The sequence below is a fragment of the Notamacropus eugenii genome, chromosome 1 (assembly GCF_028372415.1).
Source record: "Notamacropus eugenii isolate mMacEug1 chromosome 1, mMacEug1.pri_v2, whole genome shotgun sequence".
Classification (NCBI taxonomy): domain Eukaryota; kingdom Metazoa; phylum Chordata; class Mammalia; order Diprotodontia; family Macropodidae; genus Notamacropus; species Notamacropus eugenii.
The window spans coordinates 132,035,784-132,063,175 of NC_092872.1; the positions used below are offsets into that span (position 1 = coordinate 132,035,784).

General features: G+C 38.3%; 1 protein-coding gene and 1 long non-coding RNA gene across 2 annotated transcripts in view; one reads left to right on the plus strand and one right to left on the minus strand.

Annotated features, from left to right (window-relative positions):
• ANP32A (acidic nuclear phosphoprotein 32 family member A) overlaps window positions 1-448 on the minus strand; it is a 51,421-nt gene extending 50,973 nt beyond the window's left edge. Inside the window, exon 1 of the mRNA XM_072615167.1 lies at window positions 217-448. Coding sequence (XP_072471268.1) covers window positions 217-270 — 54 coding nt within the window. The 5' untranslated portion in view covers window positions 271-448. The remainder of the gene's footprint in view (window positions 1-216) is intronic.
• The window catches only part of LOC140507170 (uncharacterized), a 35,308-nt gene that overhangs the window by 2,493 nt on the left and 5,423 nt on the right, over window positions 1-27,392 (plus strand). The window lies entirely within an intron of this gene.

Below are 27,392 nucleotides of genomic sequence, written 5' to 3' on the forward strand. Positions count from 1 at the left end.
CACACACAGGTAGTCACACACCAAGGGCAGCGGCGGCAGCGGCAACAGCAGCCGGAACATGCATGGCCATTGCAACCCCCACAACCTTGCAATTCATTTTGCAGACGGGCTTCCCAGCCCACCCCACCCCCCGCGCCAAAAAATAAAAATCAAGAAGAGACCACCGCTCCCCCCAAAAAGTGGGAACACAGATCGCTATTTTTGGCCCATGCTCACGTCGGAGGGCGTCCTGTTCCGCAGCTCTAGATGGATCCGTTTCTCCATTTCCATCTCTCGCTCCCTCTGTGCACAAGTCTCCCGCTTGGGCGGTATTCAGTCCGTGCACCCCGAGCCCACGGCAGCGCGTTTAGGACTTTGAAGGCTCAACCAGCTCGCTCGGCTCTCGAGCCCCCAGCACCGCGGCGCACACTAGCCTGATCGCCGCGGAGGCGGGCTCTGCGGGCCCGGCGGAGCGACCGCGGCCCCGGCCAATGGCCGCGCGGGGCCTCCCGGCGTCGGCCAATAACGACGCCGGCGGCGGAGGCCCAGGCCAATGGGCGAGCGGCGGAGCGGGCCGGGGGGGCGCTGCTCTCGGGCTGTGGTGCTGGAGACGGACCCCTTAGATTTCGGGGCGGCTGGAAAGAGCTGCGGCCGTTCGGCGGCAAAGTAGGGGGAAAAAAGGTGACGGTGCCTCGGGGCGCCGCACCGCCATGACTAGCCGCCGCCGCCGCCGCCTCGGCCCTCTCCCGGGGGCGGGGCCGCAGGTGCGTTGTGTCGGGGGGCGGGAGGGCGGCTTCCGCGTTCTGCCGGGGAGGAGGTGGGCACGGATAGCGGGGTGGGGGGCCCACCGCGGCGGGCTCCGGGACGAGGCCCGAGGAGGCCTTGGCGCCGAGCCGGGGGTCAGGCCCTGCAGCCGGCGCGGTCGGCGCGAGGCGGGGCGGGGCGGGCGAGCCTCCTCCCGGGCTGCCCCAGCCCCCACTCCGCAGCCGCGCCGCGCGTGGGAAGAAGGGTGGGCGAGCCTCCGAAGGATCCGGAGCGGCGAGGGAGGACCGGGTATTCGGGGGAGGGGAAGGATGTTTGCGGTTTGTCCCACCGTCCATCCCTCCATCCTCCCTCCCCCCGCTTCCTGCCCAGCCCCCACGAAGGAATTCCACTACCCACCCGCCGCCTCCCCCCAACGTCCCGTCCCCATCCCTGGGCTCAGCCGTGCCCCGCACTCGGCCCGGGTTTGCCAGAGCCAAGGGTAGTTCACCCTCTCCCTTCCCAGCCTTCCAAATAAATAACAGTTCCCCTGTTGCTCCGGGGCGTTCCACGGGTTCTGGGTGAACTTCTGGCGATGCTCTCCATACCCTCTCCATGGCACTTCGAGGGCTGTCAGAGAAAGATCAGCCTCGCTGGGAGAAGCTCCCCCTTTCCTTTCCTCCCGTTCCCCCCAATAAAAATATGGATGGATAAAGGAATGGGACCCGTGGATGAAATGAATGATGCCACTCTTTTTTTCTAAAGGAGAAAGGAAAATAGAGTGAGAGGAGGTGATTTTAATAAGTTTTCTTTAGATACCCCCCCTCCCAGGCTTAGACACCCTGTGTCCTTTTAGTCTGAGAGCGAGTAAAAAGTATTGCAAACATATTTCAGAGACTTGGTTCACAACTTTTGATTTTTATCAGGGACTCCTTATTTGATTAAATTGAGATAACAGAGAAGCTTGAACTTGGAGAGCTTTCTTCAAAGTTTATTTATTAATTTGAGAGGGGAGACCTTGGAGACCTCCATTTTTACAAACACCCTGAATACTCGTTTACTTTCCTTAACTGTTCATCAGTGAAAGTGAGTAATAGTTGTCAGTTCAGCAGCATTACATGGGACGTGTCTGTTCTTTCCTTTAGTTAAAGTTAAAAGGCATAGCATTTTTTGAGTGGGGAAGGGGCCTTAAAGGTGATCTTTTCCAGCCCCCCTGATTTTGCACTGAGAAAACTGGTCCAGAGAGTTTGCAACTTTCCTGAAGGTCAAGCAGTAAATTAGTGGTAGAGCTTGAGACTAACCTGACTTTCCAGTTACAGGATTGTAGAATTTCAGGCTGGGTGGGACCTTCAAGATCATTTAGGCCAACCCCATCATTTAACAAATAAGGAAACTGAGGCCTGGAGAGGTTAAGTGATTTGCCCAAGTCCAGGGCCCTTTGTACTGTGCCATACTTTGTGTAGCGTACCCATTTCCTCATCACCAAAACCATCAAAGATAGCTTTTCTGCCAGATCTAAAGGTGCTGTATGTCTTTTGGGGGGAGGGTAATAGGAAGCAGACTTGATGTAAGTACAATAAATGTGAAATATTGTTTTGCAATTTTCCAATTCAGCTTCATTTTTTTACATGTAAGAAATTCTTTCCTTCAGTGGAAGAGGGAATCAAAAGGGGCAGGAAATAAACAGTATACATTTATATAAACAAATAGAAAATATACACTGGGGAGAGAACTCTAGTCACCATAGGATATTAAGCTGATGGATTACAAATTTAGACCTCTCACTGGAAAATGGCACAGGGCATTATTAACAGAAGCATATTTACTTTAGTTAGTTCTCATTCTCTGATGAAATATCAAGTAATAAATGAAACATAAAAGGGTGAAATATTTAAATTTTGACTAGCATGGAAATACAGAGTAAAGAAAATAAGTTAAGATGTTAGTCTTCCAACTGTGCTTATATTTTTCAGAGCAGGTTAGCTTAACTTTTTTCCTGTCATTGGATAGTATGTGTTCATGGGAAAAACACCCATCTTTACAAACTGACTTCAACCTTGTTAACTTTGAACCAAGTATATTTATATAGTCAAATTATTCATACCAATATTATTTTGTTGTATTCTCTCTACGTCTACATAGATAGTTTTTGAAAATTTCTGTAGTTGAAGAATCATCACCCTTCAACCAGCCTTCTGGTGATGAGCTTCTTTGAACTTACAAGCTAAATCCTTGTCCTTGCAAGATGGACAAACATGTCCATCCTTAGGCCTTTGCATCTTGTTAGGATCTTCTAGCCCTCCTGCTCTGGTCTGAGAACTTGAGTCACCACTAATCCCTTCACTTTAATAAGGAAATGAAAAATTGTTCTTTTTTCCCCCTCTTAATGTGCTGTGGGGTTTTGTATATTGTGTATTTTGTAGAAAAAATATGGTCTTGAGAAAGCAATCTACCTAGTTTGCCCAGGACTCAGTTGCTACTTAAGGATATAGTGCGTAAGAATGTATCAAAACAAACCTCAGAATAACTTAGCCGAGAACACTTTGAATCAACATAATATATGGTAACTGTGTAGTGTAACAGCATAGAAGTTACATGTTTTTAATAAAAGGATCTTTTGCTGTAAATCCCAGGGGTCAATTAATGATTTTAAGACAGAAACAATTAAACAGTTTAAAATTGTTTCAGCAAAAACAAAACCTTAGGAGCTACTCATATTCATTGTGTATGTATTATCATACTGAGTGGAGCTAGTACTATAAATACATAACTGTTTTGATAATAAATTCACATCCCCAAGTAACTAAATTTATTTCTGAATTGAGGAATATAATATAACCTGTGTTGCAGAAGGGGGAGAGTGTTCTTTTGCCACCAGAATAGCCATTATTACCTGGCCAATCAGATTTTAAAACTCTATAGATGAGCCCCAATTAGTTCCTCCAAGCAGAGAGAGATTGAATATTTTTTGTAAGCACTCAAAATAGTAGGACAAAACAGTCACCTATATGTGAAACCAAACTGGAAATGTGAAAATAACCCTTTCTTGGGACAGTCAAATGGGAGAACTAGCGAAGAGGGTTTGTGAAAAGACCATGGTCTTAAATGAAATTCAGTTCTGTTTTGTAGAAGCATATTTGTTTTTTCCATTTTGATAGTAAATTTTACATAGGAGCTTAGAAAATCATTCTTTCACTTTTCTACTAGAAAAGCTTCACTCTACATTTGTACTTCAGAATAACCACTAAACACTGAAATAATCTGAGAAGTAGAATTTATAGTTAATGTAGTATATTTTTCATAGAACAATATGGTTTTAAAAAATGCTTTGCCATATTAACTCACTGGAATTGCCCAACAACTCTCTGAAATAGGTTTTTCAAGTATTATCCCCATTTTGTAGATGAGAAAACTGAGAATAGAAAGTGTTTGTGACTTAACTAAGGTTTCACAGTTCAGTGACAGAGCCAGACTTAAACCCATCTCCAAACATCAGTGTTCTTTCCACTATACCACCCTTACCTCCCTCTCCCCCCACCAACCGCCCTTTGATCCCAGATCATTCAGAAAGATATTTATATTTATCCTGTAAAGATTTTAAAAAGAAGATATTTTCTTACTCTGTCTTGGAGTTATTGTAGTTATTGAAAAACGCCTCGTCTAGCTTGAATCTCTTACCTGTACTAATAGTAATGTCTGATATTGCTACATTACATTTCACTGGTTGCAAAGCATTTTCCTTCCAACCACTGTACAGCAGGTAGTGAAAATGTTACTGTCCCTTTTTTGCAAATGAAGAAATTGATTTGGGTGAAATAACTTATAGGAAATTAAGCCAGGCCTGCACAACATTCCTCCTGCCAAAGGATTTTGGGTGGCCCTCAAAAATTTTAGGGCTGCTACTGTGCATTCTGTTTGTCATATGACCTGTGGCAACCAACCATTGACAGTCTGTCTCTAGTCTAACCCATCTTCATGAAGAAGCTTAGGCTATTTTAATTTTGGCCCCTACATACTGCCAAGTTGTGCAAGTTAGAATTAAACAGTAAATGGCCAAAGAGATTTTGACCTGGCCTCAGTTTTCTTATGAGTAAAATGAAGAGAACTGGATTACATCATTTTAGAAGATTCTTCCCATCATCCTGTGATGCTTTGACTGCCTCATTTACTCTTTTGAGTGTAAGTGAAGATGAAAAAGTGAGTATCCTCATGAGTACTCATAATAATTAGAAGACTGAGCTTAATTTTTCTTTAGAGTGAATAATGTACATACTAAAATCTATCTACTGCATTGGAAACTCCAATATAATACAGTTCTGGTGCCTGGAATTCAAAGACAGTTGTTACAGCAAAGCATCAGTGTGATTATTTTCCTTTTAGTGTGTATTTTAAATAGTTTTTTAGGAGTGTAGATTATTTCTTTAAAGTCTACTGTTAACTAACACTTTAAATTAAAGTGAGATTTGAATAAAAATATGTTGACATATCTAAAATGTTTACTTTTAAAAATTGCCTGTTGCTGAAAAAAAAGGATTTGATTGTGCTTTTTCAAAGATTAGAGTTTACTACCTATCAATTTTATGTATTTACTTAATATATATTTAAATATGAGTGCTTAAAAGACAAGGGAAGAGAGAGATTTTGAACTTAAGCACTTGTGTTGATATTAAAATCCCCTACTTGATACACATGCGTCAGAATCATTACATGAAAATGTTATTATGTATGTCATTTTAAAAGCAATAAAAACTTAAATGCTCTAACTTTTAAAGATGTCTTAGTATTTCAAAGATAAAAAAATTCAAATATACATCCTCCATTTGGAATTACCATTTAAGAGAATTGTATTCAAAATAAATTAAGCATTAGAGAACCAGCTTCCTACATAGTTATTAAGGAAAATTTGAAGTAAACAGCAATAACAATGAACCTATATTTCATCTTCAGCAGAAGAACCTAAGATGTAAGAAAATGTTTGTGTTTTAGAGCAATAATAAATGTTTTAGAAACAAATAATGAAAGAATGTTTGAAAAAAGAATGTATAGGCTTCTTGGTTGTGATTAAAGAAGAAACTTATAAGAACATACAAAACAAAAATCTCATTCATTCAGACTACAGATGTGAGTATGACAATTCAGCCTGAGTCAAAGTTAACCTTTTCATAGTCTCAGAACAAAACATTTATTAGATGAATGAATTGCTTAAACAAAAATTATTTGAGACATACATTACAAAAGAAACATACCTACTTAATGAAACAGGGCCCTCAGAGCCTCTATTTGGTAACAAGTTAACAGTTTGGTACTCTTTACTGTATGTACTTGAAAATAGTAAAACTGCATTCAAAAGTTTTTTAGATTACATTTTCAACTAATTTTCATGTAATTGAATCTGTTGTACAAGGTGAGACCTCTAAAAATTTGATATCTGGAAATACTGAGACTTAGTAGTAATTCATGGTGGCAGCGTTAAACTCTGTCATAAGTGACCATACCAAAGAAATGAACTCTGAAGCATTAGACTAGGCCTTCATGTGAAAATGTCAAAGAACCACAACTTTGACCCTTATGGATTGATTGCAATAACCTGAGCCAAGAATTTACTTCCAGTGGTAAAAAAAAAAAAAAAAAGAAAAGAAAAGAAAAAAAATTATGGCATTTCTGATTGGTGAATTTTTAAAATATATTTATTTAAAAGACAATAAACATGATAAATATACCATAATAAAAATCTAGCTACAGCTCATGATTCTCTATCCTAATGGAGAGAATTAGTAGCATGGATAATTCTTAACAGCAAGTAAGCCAAAGAATAATTTCTGTTTGATTTTGGGAACATTATTGTCTTGGGCTATATATGTATCTGATATTTTGAGCCTTCACAATGATTCGAACTAAGGAAACAATATGGTAAAGGTCCTTCTACAGGACCTTATACTTAGTTCAACTCCTTTCCTTCCCTAATCTCTGTTGGGAATAGATTACATCACCTCTCAGACTAACACAAAGAGCCCACTTAAAAGCAGAGTTGACCTCTGAGCTAACTTGTTCAATCACACCTTCCCTGGAGTAGAGATATAATTGATTTGGCTTAAAAGGCCTCCTCTTACATCTCTTTCTAGTCTAGAATAAACAAAGATATTGTATATGCCAACAAAGTGCTTAACTAAGCTGAGTAGATGATATGAAAATTTGAGAGTAAGAATTAACATGGGATAATCCACAGTGGAGAGATATGATTGTAAACTATAAAAGGTTAATCCTACAATATAAAACCAAAAAATAGGACTCATTTTATACTTTTTAAAAAAAAAAAGCAGAGGAGAACATAGGGATCTCTAGAAACTTAATGATACATGATAGGAACAGTAATGGATTGTCACTAACAGGTTGCTGAACACTTCTCTGTAGACATTATAAACCCACCAAACAGAAGAGTACACTGTTAGGTAAAAGGGAAAGATATAGGTAGTAAAGACACTTGGTTTATTGATACATATGATACTGTACAAAAGGGAAGAAGAGTGATTCCAGTCAGGCCTTTTTCAAGGACAGTTTGTAAGAGAAAGTGCTGGCAATAAAACAAAGTGAAAGTCACAGGTGCATCAGTGATCCCAGTTCCAAGTACTAGAAGGTCTGTATCAACAATTCAAAAGAAACATTTCTGAAATAACTGCATAAAGGAAATGTATTGTCATCTTTTACATAATTCTGAGCCAATAAAATTCCATTTGGGAGGCTTCACCTGGGAAAAGCAGTTACCATGTTATACTAACCACCAAAGAGATGGTTCTAAAATTCAGATGTAACTATTCCACCTCCCTCCCCAATGAAATCCAGTAGCTCCCTAGAGATAATAGGCATGTTTGGCATTTAAAGTACTTTATAACCTGGCCTCTTCCTATCTTTCCAGTCTTCTTACACATTCTTTCCCTTCATGCATTCTACAATCTGGTATACTGGTCTATCTCCATTCTCCAGGCTTTTGAACTAATCTCTCTCTGCCTCTTGAAATCCCTGTTTTATTTTTCAAGACCCAGCTCAAGCTCCACCTTCTCCATCCTTTCCTGCTCCTCTTAACTACTAGTGCCTTGTCATCTTAAGGTTCCCTTGTTATCTCCTTTGTGTGTATCTTGTATATATCCATTTTTGTACATATTGTCTCTCTGGGTAGAATGTTAGCCCTTTGGGCATTTTATTTTTCACTTGTATCCCTCTCACCAGACCCATCTATAGTCTAAGACATTAATGTGCCAAAAGCAAAATATAATTTTTTTTTTGCTTGCTTGCTATTATGATTTTCCATGCTACTAATTTCCTCCATCAGGATGGAGAATCACAAGCTATCACTAGATTTTTTTAGTATGGCATATTGATTGGGTCAATAAAATGGCATTTGAGAGATCTTGCCTGGGAAAAGCTGATAATATCATATTATGAAAACGATTTCCCTCAATTTCAAGAGTGACTTGGGACCTGGGTGGTAGTGCCAGCTCACTTACCTGTCAGCATTATGATCTGAGGTGAGTTACTTCAAATGTGTAAAATAAGGGGCTTGGAAAACACCATTTCTAATATCTAGCTCTAATGTTCTTTGATTCTGGGTTGATCTACATATAGTTAGGCCATTAAAAGAATTCAACTTGTCTTCATTCTATCTTGACAGATGTTAAGGCCTGCTTTGAATGAATAGAAGTTTCTTATAACACTTCCACAAAACAGGAGCAAAACTAATATTCATCACTAAGCAAATGCACTTCATCAAATTTTTTAAGGAAAATGCTTTGTGTTTTAAATTTTAACATTTAACATCACTCTTTTTTTTAAGCCACAAGAACCCTAGATTTCTATTCTTGCAAGCTTTGAGTAGACTATTATTCCTTTTTTAAGAAAACAATCCATAACATTCAAGAGATACCACAAAACTAATATCAGAAGTCTCCCTATATTTTTTAAAAAGCACCAGTAAATGAAGAAAAGATGAGAGGTTGCTTCTAAACTTTTTTTTTAATTTAAGTAACTTTCTTGTTTAAATGAAAGTTAAATGACAATAGGCATGGCTAGAAAGCCAGAAGAATTGTTAAGTGATGGCCTAATTCCTGCTGTAAACACTAACAGAGCAGAAACAAAAGATTTCTGATTTCTAGGACTTTTCAAACCATTGTAATAAAAGTTGATTTTCAGTATAAAATCTTACTTTAACTTACCCCAAAATTGCATTTTGAGTTGTCTTTTATAATTTGTATTAGGAAGGGTGAGGTGAAAAAAAGCATTTTTAAAGTGTCTACTATGTAGGCACTGTGCTAAGCCCTTTACAAATATCTTTTAATCCTCACAACAACCCTCTGAGAGAGAGTTGGAGAGCTGGGAATAAAGCTTAAGAGTAATAGTGTATCCTCTTGCTATTAATCAACAATCTAAATTTTTTGCATTTTTCTCTAAATATGGATCATCTTAACAATTTCATTTTTATTTGTTAATTAGGAGAAATATTGCTACTTTCATAAGTAAATACAGAATATATGCAAAGTATAGGATGGCATCACTAATACCTGGAGAACCAGAAAAAGCCTCTAGTAGGAAGGTGTAGCTAAGTGGTGCCTTAGTGATGGGCCTGGAGTCAGGAAGTCCTAAGTTCAGATCTGGCCTCAGACACTTACTAGCTGTGTGACCCTGGGCAAGTCCCTTAATCTGTTTGCCTCAGTTTCCCCATCTGTCAAATGAGCCAGAGAAGGAAATGGCAAATCACTCCAGTATCTTTGCTAAGAAAACCCCAAATGAGGCCACGAAGTGTTGGACATGACTGAAATGACTGAACAGTAACAACAAACTTGAACTGAACCATGAAGGGATCTGATTATTTCAAAAGGCAAGTGAGGAAGGAGAATGGCAGGTGTGGGGGACAGCCTGTGCAAAGACATGGAAGTGGGAGATGCAGAACCACATAAGACACACAAGTCCTAGTACTTGCAGGAACTTCATTTCCTATGAGATCTTGTCCTACAAGATCAGGTGAGACAGTTTCCTAGAATAAAGAGGGGGCTTTTTTTTTGTTGTTTTTTTTAAAACAAGAAACTAAATCTGAGTGGAAGCAATTGCTAAATAAATCTTGCAACTTTGGCCTTTGTTTACAGATTGAGATATGAAAAACGTATTTGCTCTTTTAACTTTTTGTACCCTTATGAAATGTTTGATTTGCCAGGCCTACAAGTCATTAAAGCTAGGTAGATTCATGTAAAGCCTAGCATACTTAAAAAAAACAATCTGCTTCCTCACTTTTCCTAAGAAACACATTATCATCATCACTGATTTTATACACACACACACATATGTACACAGTTGAGGCATTATTGTATACATTTTTTATATATTTATATACAGCTTATGGACAGCCTAAAATAGAATGGATCGAGGACTTGACCTAGACAGGAAGACTGTAGTTCAAATCTAGCCCCACATAAGTCACTTAATACTCTTGCGTCAGTTTTCCCATCTTTAAAATGGGGGTGATCATAGCACCTATAAAATAAAATTTATAAAGTGCTTCACAAACCTTAAAATTCTGCATAAATGCTGCTGTTATTGTTTTACAAGAATGACTGACTCCCAAAACAAAAGTATGGGCTCTATTCCTTAAAATCTCCAGAGAAAGAGATTCACTCATCTCCCTTAGAAACTAGTTCCAATACTTTATAGCATTTGAAGTCAGAAAGGTAAAATCAAAATACTTTTAGTCAAATACTATGACAAGATAACAAAATCCCAGAGGCTAACACCCAGCCCTCTGTGGAAACAAGGATTTCTCATAATGCAGAAAACATTACTTTACATATGACTTTAAATTCTTCTTTTCTGTTTTACTCTCCAAGCTAAATAAGCTTTATTCCTTTAGCTTAAAAAAAATAAGGCCAATTTCATGAGTGTTTCTCTCTCTCTTTAAGTTATTCAAGTCAGTCTCTAGACATAGACTTCAGGAAATATAAAATTTACATGTATTGATATCCACAGGTTATGTACATTTTTGTGATTCATATTTTTAAAAGCCGGTCTGTTTGCTGTATTGTGTCAACCTGTTATTGTTAATTATTTGCAGATGCAGAAAGAAAACAACACTGATGTATATCAAATGATGGGGCTGGGATCTACTGGAACTTGAATTGTCTTTGTCTAGTTATTAGATTGTTTAAAGCACAGACATTGGCATTTTCTTCCCCTTTCCACATTACTGTGTAAACCCTGGGACTAATAATTCATTTTCATTTTACCTTACTTAATAATCTACCCATTTCATATTTTATAAACAGTCACCATTTCATTTGCACTAATGGTAATAAATTTTTCTTTCCATTTGTATGTCTAGTTATAAACTGCTCTTCTGTTAGCAAATCCAATTTCTTAAATTACTGTAACTGAAATCCCAAATGGTTTTAGATTAAAAGTACTTCTTTTAGGGAGCCAGAAAATTAAGAACTCATATTTTTAGTGAACAAACTAACCCAGACTTGATAAGAACCATAGACCATAAAGAGCTAAAGAAAAGGTGGCATGACCTCATTGAAGGAAGGGGAGAAGAAAAGGGAAGGGTGGTGCTGGCAGGGACCAAGCAAGACATTCCAGAGAGGCAATTGAGTCCAATGAGAACCCAGCAAGGCAGGATTCCAGATTGGCTGCTGTAACAAAAACGCCACAGTGGTGAAAACACTGTCTGCCTCTAGATGCACCACTGGGTTTTAAATATATGAAATGATGCCAAAATAAGAATACATGCCAAGGCTATCTCAGTCTCCTCTCATTTCCACAATGTCACAGTTGGGCAAATAGCCACAAGGGCACAGGTGGTAGAAATGAATTGGGGAGAAAAATTGGAGTATATTTAACAGGGTGCTCCATAACTTTAATCACTAATATATTTCACTTCTCATGAGTAAGACATTTTTATTTCACCTCTTGAAAATTAGCAGAATAATTCAACTATATGACCAAAGTGCATGTGGTATTTACAAAGGATGCAACAAATATGTATTCAATTCCCAAACTTTTCTTGTATATGGGATTTGTAGATCAAAGCTGAAATGACAGACATTGTAATGTTACTTGTTCACAATAAAATACTTAATAAACCTTTGGTAAGTGTATGAGCCTTTATTGTCATTCTATTAAATAACCAATCACACCCAATTCTAAAAAAAACCCCAACAAATCATAAGCATTATAAAGACATTAAAATGAAAACCTTTGACAACAGGTAGGCTAATGTGCTTCATTAAACTTTTGTGATGTCTTATCATAGTCCTAATTCAGCTTGTGAAGAAAATAGACTTGGGGCAATTTATCCCTTCAACTGGTATGCAAAAGATCTTCATCTGTTAATGTCATTAATGGCAGTATTTGTTTATGTTATTACATTTATGTTGTTAAATGATGTATAGTGTCTAGAATTACTAGCCCTAGGTAGAGTTCAAGGGTTAACTGTGCATGTATCATATAAAATATCGAAAAAGTAAATCTTTCTTATTTTCTGATGTTGTGATTCTGATTTTGTTTGAGAGATCTAGTTTGAGGCAAAGGATTATATTGAAAAAGTCTTAATGTCTCTACTATCAAGTGATAATAAAGTAGGATCTAGGATAGCACATTGGGACTCAGAACTAGGAAAGCAGAGAAATAGCGAAAATTGGCATCCAACTCATTATACCTCTGAACTAAGACATGGAATTTTAGTTGGACAATATGATTTTTGAACACAAGGAATCTATGGATTCCAAATCCTGTTAGTTATTTCAAAATGTTTCAAATCTGCCCTCTTCCGATTGCCAGTAACCCAATTCAGGCCCTCAACACTCCATAACTGTTACAACAAGTCCTTAACTGGTCTCTGTGCTTGGTACATCTTACCTCCATACTTTCCTTTGACTCATTTAATTCAATTAAGTATTTATTATGTGCCTAGTATGTGTAAAACATGGCTATATATGGAGGACTCAAAAACATAATCCTTGCTTTTCAGAAATTTACTGTCCAATATATGCAAATATTCTATAATAAAAGAATGTGAACCAAAAATCTATGAGCACTTGAGAAGGGAGTATTCAATTCTAGCTGCAAAGATTCATGGAGAAGGTGACACCTGAAGTTTCTCTTAAGAAAAGAAGTTTAATAGATGGAAATATGGCAAGTTCCTCCCAGCTCTAAGAGTGGAAAGACACAAAGGAGGAAAGCAGATAAGAATGGAGGATGGATAGCAGTTCAGTTTGAATGGAACATGAGTGTGCAAAGAGAAAGAACAAGGATAGAGATTGGTCCTGTAAGTTTGTTGACGTAAGGAACTTTTGAGAACCATCTCTACACAGAACCTTTACAACTTATGGTCTTAGAGTTGCCTAGAATACTAAAGATGATTTGCCCAGGATCTCACACCACAATTTATGCCAGAGGTGGATAAAGGGAAGTAATCTGAAAGGGAAGTGCTATTTTCATTATATTACTTCCTGATGAAAAATTTTTAGTGGCTTCCCAAGGTATATTTAATAAAAATCTAAATTCTACCTCAAACCCTTCCCTGAAATCTGTCTTTACTGTTATTTAACATCAAATCTTTGCTGTCACCCAACAAACAGTACCATTGTTCTCTACATATAACAATCCCTATATTCACTTTTGCCTTTGTTAAAACTGCCACCTGTAATCAATCAAGTAGTGCCATGGCACTCGATGGATACAGGGGATACATGCAAAAACAAATAAACAAAAAAACCTCATAACTCATAACTATTGAGGAGCTTAGGTCCTATAAGGAAAAATACTACTTACACATATAAGTAAATACATTGGTAATTTTTTTTGAAGGAGGAGTCACTAATAGCTGAGGGGAGCTAGGGATTCTAAGATGCAGAGATCAGGAGAGAGTACATTCCAGGCATGAGGGACAACCTATGTCAAAGCACAGAGACCAGAGATAGAATATCACGTATGAGAAATTAGCTAATTTGGCTGAATTCAAGCATATGGGCATGATTCTTAGGTAATATAGGGTTAGAGTTTGATAAGATGTGAGCAAATAGGAAAAGAGGGCAAGAGATTTGAAAAAAATGGTAAAAATTTGAATTAGTTAATTAGAGGGTTGATATTAAGAAGGGAAAAAAATGAAGATAGATCAGAGAGCCCTAAGGGGTGAAGGGACTCATAGTCATGAGGAGATTAAAAAATAGATTGGGAAGAATAAGGCATGGGAAAGATGAAATGATGAGACACTATTGTTAAATCAAGGAATTTCAAAATTCTGAATCATGAAAGTAAAATACCCAAAATGCCTTATTTCAATTCTTTGCATACTTCAAGGCCCAGCTCAAGCCATAAAATGTTATCAGGCCATTCCAGTCTCTCTCCACTCCCTCCAATGATCTCTCCATTTCCTGAAAACTTATAGTGTTTAACTTCTGAAATTCTATGCCCTCACTTTCATACTTATCTGCTACCGTTTTACAATTGTTATTTATACACACATACAATTAAATGTATATATATATGCATATATATATGTATATATACACACATATATTATGTATAATTTCCTCAGTGGGATTATAAATTATTTTGTGGATGAAGATGTTGGTTTTAGATAATATGTGGAAAGACTTGTATGAAATAATAATGAATGAAATGAAGAAAATGAAGAGAAAAGAAGTGAAGAGTAATAGCAATATTGTTTAAAGAATAACTGTGAATTACTAAGCTATTCTGAACATAATAAATATTCAAATCAACTTCAACAGACTTGTGAAGGAAGATGATATCCATTTCCAGAGAAAGAACTGATAAATAGAAATATGCATAGTACAGTGATGTGTGTATGAGTGTGTGTGAGTGTGTGAGTGTGAATGAGTGTGTGTGTGTGTGTGTGTGTGTGTGTGTGTGTGTGAAATGGTGGCCTTCTCTAGTGTAGGGTGAGGAGGGAGATAATTTGGAACTTAAAAAGAGAAAGAGGTGGGGCAGAGCCAAAATGGCAGAGTAGAAGTAGAGACTTGCTAGAGCTCTCCCCCAAAATCTGTAAAAAATGACTCTAACCAAATTCTGGAGCTGCAGAACCCACAGAATGACAGAGTGAAGCAAATCTCCAGCCCAAGACAGCCTGGAAGATTGATGGGAAGCATCTATCGCACCACACTGGGAGCAGAGTGCAGTCCAACGTGGGTCATGCTGGCACAGACAGGATCTGAGCAGGCCTGGGAGGGAGGGAGGGACTGAATCTCTGACACCTGTGGAAATTTCCAGACTTCACAACTCCAAAACACTGAGGACAAGTTGGAAAGTCAGTGGAAAAAACCTGTCGGACTTGTGTAAGAGTAAAGTGGTTGGCCCCTAGCTCCAGGGCAGTGGAGGGGATGGAGGAGCCCAAAACAGCTGCAGCAGGAGGAGAGGCAGAGACAACAGCTATTTCTGGAGCTCTAGGCCAACAGATTGTAGGGGGATCAAGGAGGTGACAGTATACCCCTCCACCCCCGCTGGAAGCAGAGATCTACCTTGCCAAAGAGTTCAAAAGCCAAGTAAATGTCTGGGGAAATGAGCAAAAACTGGAAAAAGAATCAGTCTTACTTTGATGACAAGGAAGACCAAAATATACAAATATACAAATAGAAGACAACAAAGTCAAAGCTCCTACATCCAAAGCCACCAAGAAAAATATGAATTGGTCTCAGTGCATGGAAGAGTTCAAAAAAGATTTTGAAAAATCAAGTAAGAGAGTAGAGGGAAAATTGGGAAGAGCAATGAGAGTGATGCAAGAAAATCATGAAAAACAAATCAACTGCTTGCTAAAGGGGACTCAAAAATGCTAAAGAAAATAATGCCTTAAAAAATAGAGTAACCCAAATGGCAAAAGAGGTCCAAAAAGCCAATAAGGAAAAGAATACCTTAAAAATCAGAATTGGCCAGATAGAAAAGAAGGCTCGAAAGCTCACTGAAGAAAGTAATTCCTTAAAGATTAGAATGGAGCAGATGGAAACTAATGACTTTATGAAAAATCAAGAAATTATAAAACAAAACCAAAGGAATGAAAAATAGCAGACAATGAGAAATATTTCATTGGAAAAACAACTGACCTGGAGAATAGCTCCAGGAATGACAATTTAAAAATTATTGAACTTCCTGAAAACCATGATCAAAAAAGAGCTTAGACATCATCTTTCAAGAAATTATCAAGGCAAACTGCTCTGATATTCTAGAGCCAGAGGGTAAAATAGATATTGAAAGAATCCACCAATCACCTCTTGAAAGAGATCCCAAAAGGAAAACTCCTAGAAATATTGTAGCCAAATTTCAAAATTCCCGGGTCAAGGAGAAAATATTGCAAGTAGCCGGAAAGAAACAATTCGAGTATTGTGAAAATAAAATCAGAATAACACAAGATCTAGCAGCTTCTACATTAAGAGATTGGAGGACTTGGTATATGATATTCCAGACATCAAAGGAGCTAGGATTAGAACCAAGAATCACCTGTCCAGCAAAGCTGAGTATAATTCTTCAGGGAAAAACAATGGAACTTCAATGAAATAGTGAACTGCTGAGCATTCTTGTTGAAAAGACCAGAACTGAATAGAAAATTTGACTTTCAAATACAAGAATCAAGAGAAACATGGTAAACAGGAAAGAGAAATCATAAGGGACTTACTAAAGTTAAACTGTTTACATTCCTACATGGAAAGATCATATTTGTAACTCTTGAGACTTTTCTCAATATTAGGGTAGTTGGAGGGATTATATACATATAGACAGAGGGCACAGGGTGAGTTGAATATGAAGGGATGATATCTAAAAAAATAAAATTAAGGGATGAGTGGAATATATTGGGAGAAGGAGAAAGGGAGAAATAGAATGGGGTAAATTATCTCTCACATAAAAGAGGCAAGGAAAAGGTTTTTCAATGGAGGGGAAGAGGGGAAAGGTGAGAGGGAAAAAGTGACTCTTACTCTCATTGGATTTGGCTTAAGGAGGTAATAACATACACACTCAATTTGGTATGAAAATCTATCTTACACTACAGGAAAATAGGGAGGAAGGGGATAAGTGGGGGTGGGGTGGATGATAAAAGAGAGGGCAAATGGAAAGATAGGGTAAGTAAAAGTAAATACTTTTGAGGAAGGACAGGGTCATCATGACTGTTATGGAAGTGTTTTGCACAACTACACATGTATAACCTATATCCAATTGCTGCCTTCTCAGTAGGGATGGGTGGGGAGGGAGGGGGGCAGAGAAGTTGGAACTCAAAGTTTTAAAAATGAATGTTAAAAATTGTTTTTATATGCATCTGGGAAATAAGACATACAGGCAATGGAGTATAGAAATCTATCTTGCCCTACAAGAAAATAGAGGTGAAGGGAATGAGAGAAGGGAGAGGTGTGATAAAAGGGAGGGCAGATTGGGGGAAGGGGTAATTGAAATGCACTATCTCTTGGGGTGGGTGGAGGGGAGAGATGAGGAGAAAATTTGGAACTCAAATTTGGAACTTCACTTGTGGAAGTGAAGGATGAAAATTAAAAATAATAAATAAATAAATTTCCAACCAAAAAGAAGAAGAAGAAGAAGAAAACCACAGTCTATTTTGCACAAATAAACTTTCTGGTGCTCCTATAGCAAGAGTGATGGATAGTATATGGACAACCCAAGTTTTGCACTAATATCCACAAAATATTAAAAGATTTCAAAAGAGTCTTCTTCAATTTGAGAAATCATTCTTTGAGGATTTGAAAGAGGACAGACAAGAATCCCATGCAATAAGTTGTGGATGGGTTTTGATTTTCATAGAAAGAGGAAATATCCATCACCAAAATGACATAACTATCAAACTTAATTTTGACATTTCAGTGAATGATTTTATACAATGGAGATTTTTACTTTTAAGATAGAATATAACTTCTAGGTAGGAGTTTTCAGATTCATAAAGGGCATGTGGAAAATGACTGTAATTTATTTAAAAAACTGTTGTTCTTTGTCCATTCTATAAAAGGACCGTGACATCAGGAAGGTGATGCCACAACTTGCAAGTGAATTGAATTTAAGTGAGGCAGGGCTGTCTAACTCACCCCCCTCACTTTCTCTTCCAGAGTCATCTGGGTCCAGTGGCAAGATATAGATCATGATGACTGGAGATGACCTTGATGCAGTGGAGGACCTTGGCCCTTTAAAGCTGAGGTCTTTCTGAACTCTCTGTGTGAGGCAATGCCCATTCAGTGATTAAGGCTAGGTAAAAAAAAAAATAAGCCAAGTATTAATCAGTCTGGGAGAGGGAAGATCCACAGGGTTTCTGGCCCAAACAGGAACAATTACTACTGACATCCACTCTTAGTCCTTAGTGCCCAAACAATGACCACTAATTGGGACTTGGGGCCTATTGTTGGCCAATCAAAGAGAGTCAGAGTGAATTGAGTTTAAGGCATGGTCTTTAAGAAAGAAATCTAGCCCACAATACCCAAGATATCTTCCTAAATTTCAGCAATCAAAATTTACTTTCCTTTATATTCCATAAGTAAAGGTGTAATACTCTGTGTAGATGGAGGGTGAGGACGGAGGGAAGGAAAGGGAAGGGAGGGAAGGCAGAAAAGAAGGATGAAGGAAGGAAGGAAGGAAGGAAGGAAGGAAGGAAGGAAGGAAGGAAGGAAGGAAGGAAGGAAGGAAGGAAGGAAGGAAGGAGCTGAGTTGCCTAACTGGAACTGGCCAGTTGGGTCCCCAGTGTGGCAGTTTGTTCTTCATTCTTGAAGAGGACTGTGGCATCAGGAATGTGATGTCATGACTTGTAAGTGAATTGGATTTAAGCGAGGGAGGGCTATGAAAGGCACCAACCTCACTTTCTCCTCCAGAGCCATCTGAGTCCAATGACCAGATATAGATCAGGATGACCGGAGATGGCCCACATTCGAAAACTAGAGGAAGACTGAAGGATATCTCTCTCACATTATGGTTTGAAGGAAATTTCATATACAAATAAGGTATAGAGGAAATTACAAAAGATTATTTTTATTATACTAATTTAAAAGCTTTTTCATAAGCATAATCAGTATAGCTAGAAAAAGAAGTGTGGTTGTTATTGTTCAGTTGTGTCCAACACTTGATGACCCATTTGAGGTTTTCTTTACAAAGATATTGGAGTGGTTTGCCATTTTCTTTTCCAGGTCATTTTACAAAAGAGGAAACTGAGGCAAGCAGGGTTGAGTGACTTGCCCAAGGTCACACAGTTAATAAGTGTCTGAGGCTAGATTTGAACTCAGGAAGATGAGTTTTCCTGACTCCAGACCTGGCACTCTATCCACTGTGTCATCTAGCTGCCCAAGAAAAGAAATCATCTGTTGGGGAAAATTTGCATCAAATATCTCTGATAAAGATCTGATGTCCTGGATAAATGAGAGTCAGTGTAAAGCACCAATTTAAATTATATTTAAAAGTGGTTAAAAGATATGAATAGTTTTGAAAGAAAAACTATAAATGATCCACAGCCACATAAAATGCTCCAGATTACTGTTAATAAGAAATGCACATTGAAACAATGATGAAGTTTTATATAACATTCATCAAATTGTCAGAGATGATAAAAGACAGAAACAGTAATCGTGGAAAGGGCTGTGGGAGGACAGGCTCACTTGGGAGCTTTCAAATGGTCAAACAATTTGGAACTATGGTAGGAGAGTCACTAAATCACATAAACTCCTTGACTCATGAACTCTACATTCCAAGCCAGGGGTGGGGGTGGGGTGTGAAGTCCCATAGATACCAAGATATTCACAGTAATATTTTCTGAGGTGAGAAAAACAAAACAAAACAAAACAAAACAAAATGGGTTTCCATTGATTAGGGAATAATAAATTGTAGACTAGTATTTGAAGAGACTTCTTTGAAGTGATGTAAAAAGTAAGATAAAATAGACAATTAATTTACCGACACAATGGCTAAAATAATGGAAATGAAAGCAAGAGTAGAAGACATATGAATATATCAAAATGTATTCACCTGTCTAGGGGAAGCTAAGTGGTGCAGTGGGAAATGGGGGACCTGGAGTCAGGAAAACTTGTCTTCCTGAGTTCAAATCTGGCCTCAGACATTTACTAGCTGTATGACCCTGGGCAAGTCACTGCACCCTGTTTTCCTAGTTTCCTCATATGTAAAATGAGTTGGAAAAGGAAATGGCAAACTGCGTCTGTGTCTTTGCAAAGAAAAACCTAAAGGGGGTCACAAAGAGTAGGTAGGACACACCTGAAACAGCTCAACAACTACAGGAACAACAATCATCTATCTTGACTCCAAAAGACTAATGATGGAACATACCTTCCTTTTCTCAGGAGAGAAGTGGTGGGCAACAGACGCAGACAAGGCTGTTAATATTAAACATGCAATTTCATTTTGCTTCATTATATTTCCATGTTACAAGTTGAAAGTGAGGGGTATATATGCAATATAAAAGAAAAAAACACCATAGCATTAAGACATTTTAAAAAAAAAACGATAAAAAATATATCCATTTTCCCCTCCCCCCTCCAAATTTTAAAGGTCCTGAGCTCTTCAAAGAGCCATTTGAAAATACACAATGGGTCATGAAAAACTATTAAAGGTAATTTGTTAAAACCGTAAAGTATCATTTATCCAGAATACAAATGATCCCAAATCCAAATAACCACAATTTTTTGGTACTCTTGAAGAATGGTGAAATATTCAAAATGATTCTACATATCCCCTCCCAAAGAACTACATGATTGTAAAATGCATTCTGAATTTTTAAAAATGATTATATTCTTTATCATTTTAATATTAAAGTATATTTTTATACACCTAGTACAGGAAAGCAGAATAGGTACCAGTAGAAATGGTTTCTTCTATTTCTTTAAGGATGGGTTGGCAGAGTTTTCTGTAAACTTTTTCTTCCCTTCCATTGCTCCCAACAGGTTCTCATTATCTTTATGAGGTAATACTAGTAGTAATCTTCCACTATCCTTTTTCATCATATTTATAATGAAGTTTACTTTCTGAATCAGTTATTGGCCTTGGCTGCTATATCTCTCTACCTGATGAGAAGAGTATATTTTCTTGCTAAGGCAGTTTCTATGTTTTTTTTAGTTTCTTTGTAGCAATTGATTGAAATCTACCAAACTTCCTTAGGAAATCATAATAATCTATGTCAATATTGCTTCTCATCTCTTTCCTAAGCACTTAAAATTTGTTTAAGTAGGACAAATTGGTGTTTGTGTGCTTATCTGCTTCTCATTTTTATTTTTCTAATTTGTTATTAATTTTGCTCTTCAATCTAACAAGACAGTGGTGTGACTGTACAGAGATAGCTGATTTAGAAATGATTCTCACAATGGTAAGAAGTCATTTCCTGTAGACTAAAATATAATCAATTTCATTTTTAGTGATGTTATTTTGACCTTACTATGTCTAGTGCCTCCTGACTCTCATCTTGACATAGTCATCACATATGCATGTGGTTTCTGTCTAGTCTATAGCCTTTTAGCCCCTCATCTTATGCCTGAATCAGTCAAGGAGGCAATAATTTATAACTGAACTATGTATGTCAAAATATTTTACCTAGTCCATTGTCCTGCCCACCTTTGAATTGAAACAATTGAGTGAATATTCAAGTCTGTGTTGAACAAAATTAGAGGATCTTATTCAATTTTTTGCAGAATTTCTCTACCTTTACATATTTTGTAACAGTTGTTGGAATATAAATTGTAAATATTTTCATGGTGGTTTTTTTGAAAATGATTATCAAGTATACACTGTAATGCCAGATGACCAAATGTCCCATGCTATGGTATTTCTTGTTGCTTTTGCATGTACAATAACACCAATTGCACCAGAGCTAATTTACATCTCCAAGGAAATTCTGAGAGCCATCCTTCCATTTAGCTATGATTTCTCTCTTTTTTTGTTTCATTTATCACAAAAATCTCAAGACTGATATGATTCAGTTTCTGTAATAGTATGTTAAGTCAAGTCAACAAGCATTTACTGAGAACATTTTTTGTGAGTTCTGGAATACAAAAAAGATGTTGGTGGGGGCAATGGTCCCTACTCTTAAGAAGCTCACATTCTTAATTGGGGAGGATCACATACAAACAATGATGTACATACAGGGTGCATTAGAGGAAATCTCCCACTAGTAGTGGAAGTTGGGTGAGGATGAAAGTCACTGGGAAAGTCTCCTTGCAGAAGGTTCAGTGATGGTCACTAGATGAGGATCTCACATTTAGAGTATCAATAATTAAGTTAATGCTTATAAAATCTATCTTAGCACTCTGGTGCGCCTATCAACCATTCTGCCTCTAAAATCAATTGACAAGCATTTATAAAAGATTTATTATGTTCCATTCAGACCCTGTGCTAAACACTGGGGATGCAAATACAAACAAAACGAAAGACAGTCCCTGTCCTTAGGGAGTCTATATTCTAATGGTCACAGACAGTATATAAAAGGAATCTTAAAGTGAAGGCAAAGATGGAGAAAGAAGTCTGGAGAGTCAGGACCAGAGTCCAGAGAGGAATGGAGAGCTGAATATAGCTGGCCTAGACACTGCCCTTAAAATGGAAGTTCCAGGAGGTCCTGAGCAGTTAGGGAAAGGGGCCATGGGGGCATAGTTAAGCCGAACCAGAAGAGGGACTAGAAGCCCAAGGCCATTTTGTAGTTTTTCACCACATACCCAGTCCACTAGCAATGGTCCTCTCCATACCTAGCTAGGCTGATCCTTAGGAATAGACACAGTCTGCTACTGGAATTATACTTGAAGCCTTTGTATCTTGGGAGACCCTGCCAGAGTTTGTGCCCTACTGGTGTAGCCTTCAAGGACCCACAGTGACCTCCATGGCAAGGAACCAAAGTAGGACTTTGTAGAGTTTTCCAAAAATTGGAAGGTGGGATATGTGCTATAACTCATCACAAGCCTGTCTTAAGTTCTTTTCACTGAGCCTTCCTAATAATGGTGCTCCTTATGTGAGTCTCCCTTTCCATTGTCTTCTATTATTCACTGATGTTCTTCTAAATTCAGTGGGAAGATAACTGCACAGAATCATCTTTGGCCCCAATCAGTCCTTCCCTTTCTGTGCACCCCTTCTCTTTTGGAATGGCTGACTTCACATCAGTTGAGCCCAGAGGATTATTTTTTTCCTAGAGATGAACAGAATCCAACTATTTTCCTTTAGTGTTAAAACAGGCATCTCTACGCTAGAAAAATGGTTGCCAAGAGAAAAAAAGTGCTAGGCTGTGAAGTATGTTGACTTACCAACTCAAATGAAACATTTAATGAAAACAAAATACAATTATGTCATGTCCTTCCTATAAGTTCCAGCAGGGAACTTTACAATCTAGAAAAGAAATTAACAGGAGAGACTTTTATGTTTTTATTTAAAGACTGGATAAAACTCAGCTTTCTAAAATTTGCTTGGAAGACAATTCCACAACTGTGCAGTATAATTATGGAAGTCTGGACTCCCATTATTCTAAGGCTGTATTTAGGGTATCCCAGATAGTCAACCAATTCAGACCACTAAGTGACTAGGGACAGAAAATGGAAGAAATGGATGGAAGATTTTGTGGCACTGCTAAAACTGTATACTGTGTAAGTGAGTTAAAGAACTTCAAAATCAATACACAATTTTACTGGAAGCTAAGCTATTTTAATGTAGTTGTAATGTGCTGAGACAACTTAGTACTAAGGGAGAAGTGCAGCATTCTGTTTGGCTTATGAGTATCTATCCTACTAATAGCATGATCTAGGAGACTCATAAATAACGAGTTATGATGATCAACCCTTGAAGAAAAGTCATTTGAGATCAGGTTTGATGGAAGTCTTTGTCCATTCATACTTCTGAGATGGTAAGATGGAAATCTTTAGAGGTTTAACAGACACATCAAATAAAAAATAATACATCAGAGTGGGGGTTAGCACACCAAAAATGCAGGACTGGTTCACTTATAGCATTAGCATTTAATGTGAGGTGAAGATAAAGTTGAAGAATCCAATGATGATTAGTTGAAAGCAAATCAGAGTTCTTCAGTGTTTTAGAAGAAGAGCTAAATTGATCAGCAGTGCAAAAGGAGAAGCCTGAATTCAAAATTACACCGACAAATGACTACTCTTTTTTCACCCTTCATTCTCCAATGGTACCACTAGCTCTGATTTGCTCCTGCTTTTAGTAGTCACTTACATTTTGTTAATTGATCATAGGACTGCCGTATGTTACGCCATCTCCCCTTGCCTGACCACATCCTTATGATGGGTCAGTTGGTTTAGTGGATTAGACCATGGTGCTAATGAGGTTTGGCAATCTAGTTCAATCCCCACATATATCAGTTAGTGAGATACACATAGAAACACTTCCTTGCATCCTTACTTGTGTCCTCAAGTCTTAATTGCCTTTTAATAAATGCAGTCCCTAATTTTGTCATAAGGTAGATTGGTGACAAAATGGATTTTTTGATACCACTGATCCCTGGGATTCAGGACTATTGCCATAGCCTCTAAATAGGACTGTTGACTTCCAGTCTTTCCCCACTCCAATCCTTCTTTCATAATATGTCAAAATATTATTCCTAAAGCTTGTCTGACCATTTCACTCTCCTACTCAAGAAACATTCGTGGCTTCCTCTTATTGCCTCTAGGATAAAATACAACCTTGTCAGTCTAACTTTTAATGCTCTTTACAATCTGCTCCAACCTTCCTTTCTGGACTTATTGTACATTACTTTTCTAAACATAATTTCCTTTATATTCAAACTTGCTACTCTTCCCTCATGACTTCACCTTTGGTCATGGTGTCTTTGCATAGGTCCTGTGCCTGGATGCCATTATTCCTCATGTTGACATCTCAGAATCCCTAGCTTCTTTCTAAAGTCAGCTCATATGCCATCCCCTATACGAAGTCTTCCCTGAGCCCCTCCATTGTTAATGCTTTCTTCTACCTTCTCAAATCTTCTACATGTTACATCCTTCCTTCCTATAGATTCTCAATTTCTTGGGGTCAGGGACTGATTTTCTTTGTGTCTTTGTAGTTGCCTTTGGAGACAGCTAGGTGGCACAATGCATAGAGTCTGGAGCCAGGAAGACCTGAGTTCAAATCCAGCCTCAGACGCTAGCTGTGTGATCCTGGGCAAGTCATTTAAACTCTGTTTGCCCCAGTTTCCTCAACTGGAAAATGGGGATAATAACAGCACCTAACCGGCAGGGTTATTGTGAGGATCAAATAATATAATATGTGAAAAGCACACAGCACAGTTCCTGGAACATATTAAGTGTTTTATTAAATTCTTATTCTCTTTCCTCACTCTTTTCACCCTTAGCTCTTAGCATAAAATAAGTGATTAATAAATACTTATTGGATTGGGGTCAAAGAGAGATAAAAAATCTGAGATTTTGTGGGATTTTGTTTATGCACATATTACTATCACAGATATAAACCATAAATCTGCTACAACTTAGTAGATGTTCCCCTTGTAGAAATTTCATGACTAAAAATTCCATCCCACTATAGCCAACCAAATGATGAAATCTGTTGATTTAGTTTATGAGACAAAAAAGCCACTTAAGTAGTACTTTACGGTTTGTAAAGTGTTTTGCATATATTATCTCAAAATTCTGAGAAGTAAATGCTAGTATTATCTCCCTTTTACAGATGAGAAAACTGAGGCAGAAGTTAATGTCTTGCCTAGCATTACAGAGCTTATAAGTATTGGAGGCATGATTCAAACTCAGTTCTTCCTAAATCAAGCCCAGCACTCTGACCACTATTCTACCTCTATGGTCTCCCTCATTGGACTCATATCAGAAGCCTTTCTAACTTGATAGAGCCTACCAGAGCTTACCTTCTGCTAGCATAGCCTTCACACTGCGATGAAACATCAGAGAAGGATCATTCATCTCTACTACTGGGAAAACAAACTCCAAGTGAACCTTCCATTCACTGATGAATACAGATAAGATTTCTTTAGGTTTTATAGTCAGTCAATTAACATTTATTAAGCACCTACTATGTATCAGGTACTGGGTCAAGAAGTGAAGATACAGAGGAGACAAGAAATAATCTGTGTCTCAAGGAAGTCACAAACTAATGCTAGAGACACTAGAATAAATAGAAAAGAATTAACAAAAGGAAGACATTAAAATTGAGTGGTTGGGAGAGACTTTCTGTAGAAGATGGGACTTTAAATCAGACTTGAAGGAAGCCAGAGAAGTTAGTAGACAGATAAGAGGAGAGAGAGCATTCTAGGCATGGAAGACAGAGAAAATGCCCAGAGCTGAGAGATGCAACATCTTGCTTTTGGAATAGGAGGCCAGTCTACTGGATCAAAGAGTATGTGGTGGGGAGTATAAGAAGACTGAAAAGATAGAAAGGGGTTAGCTTATGAAGGGCATTGAATGTCAAACAGAGGATTTGATCCTGAAGGAAATAGGCAGCCCCTGACATTTATTGAGTAGGGATGGGTATATTTGAATCTGTGATTTAGGAAAACCCCTTCGGCAGCTGAATGGAGGATGGACTGCAGTGAGGAGAGATTTATGACAGTTAGAACCACCAGCAGGCTGCTGTCCAAGTATAAGATAATGAGAATCTACATGAGGACAGTCACATTATCAGAGGAGATAAAGGGATGCTGCACAGGTAAAATTGACAAACCTTGGCAACAAGTTGTATATGAGGGTGGTGGTGATGAGAGATAATGAGGAGTCAAAGATGACACCTGGGTTGCAAGCCCAGGGGCCTGGGAAGATGCCCTCAACAATAACAGGGAAGTTTGGAGGGGAGGAAGGCTTAGGAAGGAAGATCAAGTCTCATGGGGTATTGCATTCCAAAGGAATGTATAAATAGAACCAAAAAACTATAGGTCAAAAAGTGGCAGAGCCAAGATGGCAGAGTAGAAGGATGGACCTGCTCTAGCTCTCCCCTCATAGCCCATAAAATATTGTAAAAATGACTCTAAATAAATTCTAGAAGAGCAGAAGCCACAAAATGACAAAATGAAACAGATTTCCAGCCCAAGACAACCTGAAAGGCCAAGAGTAAAGGTCTCTATCACACTGGACTTAGAGCAGAGCTCAGCCCACCCTGGGCTACACAGCATGGATAGGACTGGAGGAGGCTCCAGAGTGCTGAGCCATGGGTAGCTGGGGTTCCCAGATTTCTCAACTACAAATGCCAAAGACAGCTTCAAAAGTCAGTAAGGAAACTCTTTCACCTGGGTGAGAGGGGAGCCTAGCCCTAGCCCCAGGCGACAGCCACTGTGGTAACAGCATCCATTTTCAGTGCCCTCAGCTTAAAGATGCTGGAGGAATCAAGCAGCTGATCTGGGTCTCAGTCCTGAGTGGTGGTTCTGGGGTGAGGAGGAGTGCTGGTGTGGTCCAGTCGGTGGTAGCTGTGGAGAGGGAATCCTACTTGCAGTTCCAGCACAGAAAAGAGAACTTGTGGTTGCTCACAGGTCAAAGAGCAGGCCAGGAGAAGACTAAACTCCTCTCCCTTGATTGTGCCACCTTGGAGGAACTGAGAACTTACAGGTCCCTAGAGATATCTCAGAGAATAGCTGCACAAAACCTCTGATGCCTAGGCTAGTATACCCTTTATTTGACAAAGGACTCAAAAGTCAAGTAACTGACTGGGAAAATGCCCAAAGAAAGGGAAAAAATAAGACTATAGAAGGT